Here is a 6,070-nt window from a genome sequence, read left to right on the forward strand (position 1 = left end):
CTCACACACACACACACACACATACACACACCAATACACACACTTATACACTGACACACTGAATAAACAGACCATGAGGTAAATAAGCATATGTCATGGGAAAGTCAGCGAATGGCCTTGTTAAGAGTGATGAAGAGGAGCAGCGGACCCTCTGCAGTGTGCTGGAGCTACGTGTGAGTCACCCCAATCTCCGCCCGAGCAGGCGGCAAACCACAGGGGAACGCAGAGAGAGAGAGAGAGAGAGAGAGAGAGAGAGAGAGAGAGAGAGAGAGAGAGAGAGAGAGAGAGAGAGAGAGAGAGAGAGAGAGAGAGGCAGCATGGAGCAGAGAGCTGCCTGCGCTGTCCGTGGTGCTGAAGCAGAGAGGGAGAAAACCTTCCGCCGCTAGCCATGGTGCTGAAAAAAAACCCTCCGGCATTGTCTTGTTACACTGAGGGAGCAGTAAAAAAAGGGCGGCCATGGTGGGGAGTAGTCCATTAAATTAAAACAAAAAAAAAGGTAGGAGCCGCGGCAGAAGGTCTGGTCCATTTTGCCAAAGAGTGCTTTGCATGGGGGGCTGTGCTGCTGCTGTGTTTGATTCTCAAAGAGTTGGCACATGTTGCTGTTCTCAGCACTGGGGGAAAGAGGCTGCCTGTGGTGTGGGGAAACGCTACCAACACGGTCGGTAGTGCTGACGAGACGATACCGCTGTCCGTGGTCCTGAAAGATAGCGAACCAACTATCAACTCCAGCGATCGACACTATGCTAGTGGTATTGACTATGCAGCACCTTGGAGGTCCCCGAGGAAATGATGTCTTGAAGGCTGATCTAGCCAATGGCTTCAGCAGGAGATTGGGGTTGGAGTGGAGGGACATGTTTGCTGCTGATGTGATGAATAAACAAATGAAGTGTGGAGTTGAGGGGCATGATAGTCACATCTGAGGAACTCGGTAAGGAAAGAGAGAGAGAGAGAGAGAGAGAGAGAGAGAGAGAGAGAGAGAGAGAGAGAGAGGGGGGGGGGGGAGAATACACATGCGTGTGAGTGTGTTAGATGTGATCAGGAATCTGCGGAATGGATATTGATGTGGATACATGAGAAGAAAAAAATAAGAAGAAAATAAATAAATAAATAACAAAATAAGGAATTCAATAAAAGGAGAAATGTAAAAAGTAAATGAGTGAATGAATGAATGAATGGAAGAGGAATGGAAAAACCAGGAAAACAAAGCAACAGCCACCAGCAGAGAGAGAGATGACTCTGATTCATCAGCGTTAGAAAGCCGGCACCAAACCGCGAGCATCATCTTCAGCGGGGCAATAATGGCTGCATCACCCGTGAAAGAGACCCGCACGCACACACTCACTCACCCTACCAGCAACAACACACTCCATCCAGCCCTCTCCTGCCTCAGCATCTGGGTGAATCAGCTAACACATGAGGGGGGTACTACAGACCCAATCAATAGGCACATTTCCACCAGCCATGTCAGAGATGATCATAGTCCACTCGGGGGACTTTTGTCAGAGGGAAGGTCATAGCTGAATATAATTGGGGGACTCACAGCCATCAGCAGGGTTAGGGGGAGAGCACAGACACCATACCCTGCCACACAGCACATCCTTCAGACCGGACTTATCTAACATTTGATGAGGCAATGCAACGGGGGGGAGAAAAAATGGAAGCTCATTAAAATTTCCGATGCATTTGTTCAAATATGGAAATTAATCTCAAGGGACAAACACACCATTTGTAGTCTAATCAACGCTTCTTACTGTATGCTAATAAAAGCATATGATGAGAGCAGACGCGCCTTTCAGAAAATGCGAATTCCTCTTTGAGTCACTGTCTGCTCCGTGTGATTTGTTTTATTTTTATTATTTCAAAGGGAAAAGCTGGGAAAGGTATTTGAACAACAAAGCTCATTATTGGACTAATGACTATATTTTTAGGAACACAAAGTGAAAAAGCAGACTCTGTAGCTTCAATCAAAGCTAGCACTAAGCTCAAGAGGATCTCATGTTGTCCAGGTTACATTCTCCTTTATACAACTTCTCCTGATGCATTTCTGTGTGACCTGACTGTTTTTGTGGAAAAAGAGGATAAATGTGAATACAGGTTCATTCTGATGCAAAGAAAGCAAATGACAGCAGTTTTCAGGAGAGGTTCCAGGTTTGTAAAGTTGTAGCTCTTAAAAGGCTGAATAGTTTTGTGTCAGAAAATAGATCATGCAACAGGTTCGGTATGCCTGGACAACAATTCACAGGATTGATAAGGACAGCATTACAAATTATGTGATGTCCATGTCTTTGGGCACTGCAGAGAGAGGGAGAGAGGGGGGAGTAAGGGAATGAGAGAGAGAGAGAGAGGGAAGGGGAGAGAGAGAGAGAGAGAGGGTGACTGAGAGAGAACTGCGGGTGTGGTGACTGCATTAGCAAACGCACAATCCCTACACACAGGCACACATACACTCGCACACGGACACGCACACTCTCTCTCTCTCTCTCTCAGTCTTTCTCTCTCTCTCTCTCTCTCTCACACACACACACACACACACACACACAGACACACGCACACACACAATGAAAAGCACTACGCTGCCAATTCTGCCAATGATACTTCAACGCTCCCCTCCCCTTCTTTAACGCGCCCCAAGTTCAAACCATTAATCTGCTGTCACTTCCATTTACAGAATTGCTTTCTGATCTCACTTTGGTGTTGGGATCATATGGCACCGTCTAAACGAGACGGCAGATCGTCGTTGCAAGGCATGTATGTGCCTAACACCGAGCTCCGGCGAACGGAGATGAGCTTGCGGAGGCTGGATGTTAAATATATAACGTTACGTTGTTCAGCTCCGTACAGTGACAATCTGACATATACCCTCAAGACCGGTATTCTACACACATACACGCGCGCGCGCGCGCACACACACACACACACACACACACACATACACACACACATACACACATTCTAAACGCTGTTTGACTTTCTAACGCCACTGTCGCTTTCGAATGTCATGTTAAGCATTTACCATTCGGCGACTCGACTTTTGTCATTCTAATAAAAAAATAATATATATTTTAAAAAAAAAACCCATTAAACTGAAGAAAGCCACTGCTACACCACATGAATCCCACAAAAGTCAAAATGCACGACAACTCGCAATCATGCATAGCTAAGAAACTGACCTCCCAGTCTAGCGAGTCCCACTCTTCGGTAAACATCCGGAGGATTTCTGCGCGTCCGAACGCGGGCGACGCGCATGGGAGCACTACGGAGCGACTGAGCGACGAGATGCCATTGCGCTAAGGGTAATATCCACATGAAATCAAATCGTTTCTGAGCGTCGACAGTAGAAGGCGTCCCGAAACGTAGGCTATGACCAAAAAATGTCCAAGTTGAAAATGATAGATACATGTATGTGATGCTGCGATTCCTCCGAGCAGCGGTAGTCCGTCTCGGCGGCAGAGGTTGCAGCCAATTAGTGCGCCACTTGCGCTCGCAGGCGCGTACTGACGAGTCGTTGGAGAGCTTTGGAAGATCCTTTCCATTCCCACTGCCGTATTGCCAGACAACATAAAAGCCAAAACGAGTAGCCAACAACTTCTTCATACTCCCCAAAACACATCGCGTCTTTAAGATATCCACACTTCGCACTTTTCGCCATGTTTCCCTCCTGTTTCATCCGCCAGATGATCGAAACGAGGAAACCGTTAAAGGGATTACATTTTAGAAGCAGCATCTCCGGACAGACTTGAGGTCTCTGACGAAACACGTGACTCGCTGTGGAGACAGTGGCCATCTGAAACATTCAAACCCAAACAGCCATGCGGGGAGGGTGGGACTGTGGTGGGAGGACAGGACTTTTTTTGGGCAAAGTGAAAAGGACATGGAGACAAGTGGAGGAGAGGGAGGTGGGTGGGATGGAAGGTAGCACTTACCATTAGAACTGCAAAGTTCTTGTGATGAGTGCAGTAAATGGTAGTCGTGTTGCCCACCGAGCCCGTTATGTTGCACCCCTCTGCTCTCCAGCCGCCGTGTCCATCGAGCAGGTCAAAGTCCCAGTAAGCAGCGGTGGGGTCTACACCCAGAGCCAAATGCCTGAGAGCGATGGTGACGGGCTGCACGGCGCTCCCCAAGCTGCAGCCATCTGCGGAAGAGCAAGACATTGAATCAGGTAACCCAAGTGGAAATAAGTCCTTAAGTGCTGTGTGTGTAGCTGTGTAGGCTATGCTGCTACTCGCATGCTGGCACGCACGCACGCCCGCCCGCCCGGGCTAATAACACACACAAACACAAATGCACGCACGCTAGCAAACACGTGTCTGTGTACGTGCTACATTTCTTATTTTGCCTATACATCTGTGCTTCACGGTAAACAATTTCAAAACAAGCTTGTGTGAGTGTGTAATATAATCTAAAGAAATACCAATGCGTAATTCTCCAGTGTGTAAAAGGGGATTTGAAACAAAACACCTTTCCAGACAGAACTTGCATTAAATTCGCAAAAAACGTGTGCAGCATATAGATGCTAAGTGATCTGATAGGTATATCCTACCTCACTCAATGTGCCTGCCTTAAATGCAATTTATGTTCACATTTAACTCATTGTAGGATACGCATCGCATACGGAACAGGTATGGATGCACATCAACAGTATAAAAAATGAGATTTCAAAAAGAAAAAAAAACATTTCTACCACCGCCCCTTTTTTTTTGCAAGTATTAGTCATCCAGCAGTCTCGTAATTGCCGGTAAGAGACGTCAAGGGTGGAATGGCCGAGATGACAATACCCATCTTACCTAATTTGGTGAAAGCAACTGGTGTTGCAACACTCCTACGTTTCCCATCATCGGCGAGGTTCGACGAATTCCCTGTGCAAGGAAAGAGTTTCCCATTGCGAAAGACAATAAACTGCAGCTTGCAAGTGGAGTTATCAACAGATTGCAACGCAGATGTGCTAGGGGCGGCAGCAGCAGCAGCAGCCAGCGGTAAATGGATTGACGCGACAGCCACTGTGTTCTGCGGATGGAATAAAGAGAGGAAAATCGAGGTTAAACAATGTCATTCACCATGATGATGCGCCACAAAAAAAATAACTCCGCCAGAGAAGGACTGAAGCTGGCAAATAGTCCACTGTTTCGAAAGCTGCAAGTGTCCGTGGAGCCAGAGCACTAACGGGACTACAGGCTTCTGCCGTTACGGTTGAAGGGCTCTTGAGCGCCTATTTGGTCAAGCTCTCTGCAGTAGAGGTGGAAATGGTTCTAACCACCCCAGCTCCGGGGCACATCAACACCGTAGAGTTGATTTAAAGAGACAACCGACCTGGCTCCAGCTTTATTGAACTCACACTGAACAGTATCTTGAAAATATGAGCTTTACGTGGAATAAACGGATTTGGCACAGTCACAACAGCGATAGCAGCAACCACCAAGACCAGTTGCATAGGGCTAACATTTGTGTACCAGTTCTGTATAATTTGTGAATTAAAATAATTGTATGATTATGTTTATGCATCTAATTGCAAAGCTTGGCCTGCTGATTTATGGACATGAATAATTATCATTATTAAAAAGGTGACATGGAAAGCACGAAAACAAAGAGATACTGTAGGAACAAATGAGTGCCAACACATAGCATAAATCTGAGGTCTCCATCATCTGAATTTAAGAGGGCCTGGATCACATGAGGGCTTGAAGGAGCCACGCCATGGCAGAGGCTACAAATCAGTCACAGGGGTTGTATTTAGGCGCAATACATCTACTAGGAAGCAGTGTGGGCGCTCAGAAAGAGCTGCCATCAGCATTTGACTGCATGGAGACCTGTCAGGGAGAGGAACGATTAGTGGGAGTGCACTAGTCAAATGTTTCATTCATAAAAAAAAGCAGCAGAAAAGGCCTGTAGGAGAATTATTGTCTTGTCTGAAAGTATGGCTTTCACTGAATGCGGTTACATGAGCACATAGAGATTACAAGGGACATATTATACGGTTGGAGAAAACCTAAAAATAAACCTAACCATAGAAACAGTTAACATAATGTGGGAGCTCACACTAACCTGCATGATTCAGTAGGCTAAGAAACTGATC

General features: G+C 46.5%; 1 protein-coding gene across 1 annotated transcript in view; it reads right to left on the minus strand.

Annotated features, from left to right (window-relative positions):
• LOC134063590 (adhesion G protein-coupled receptor A1) overlaps positions 1 to 4,968 on the minus strand; it is a 43,516-nt gene extending 38,548 nt beyond the window's left edge. Inside the window, exons 1-2 of the mRNA XM_062519184.1 lie at positions 4,785 to 4,968; positions 3,924 to 4,132 (exon numbers count right to left, since the gene is read on the minus strand). Coding sequence (XP_062375168.1) covers positions 3,924 to 3,926 — 3 coding nt within the window. The 5' untranslated portion in view covers positions 3,927 to 4,132; positions 4,785 to 4,968. The remainder of the gene's footprint in view (positions 1 to 3,923; positions 4,133 to 4,784) is intronic.
• Between the last annotated feature and the right edge of the window lie 1,102 nt (positions 4,969 to 6,070).

The sequence above is a fragment of the Sardina pilchardus genome, chromosome 18 (genome assembly GCF_963854185.1).
Source record: "Sardina pilchardus chromosome 18, fSarPil1.1, whole genome shotgun sequence".
Lineage (NCBI taxonomy): Eukaryota > Metazoa > Chordata > Actinopteri > Clupeiformes > Clupeidae > Sardina > Sardina pilchardus.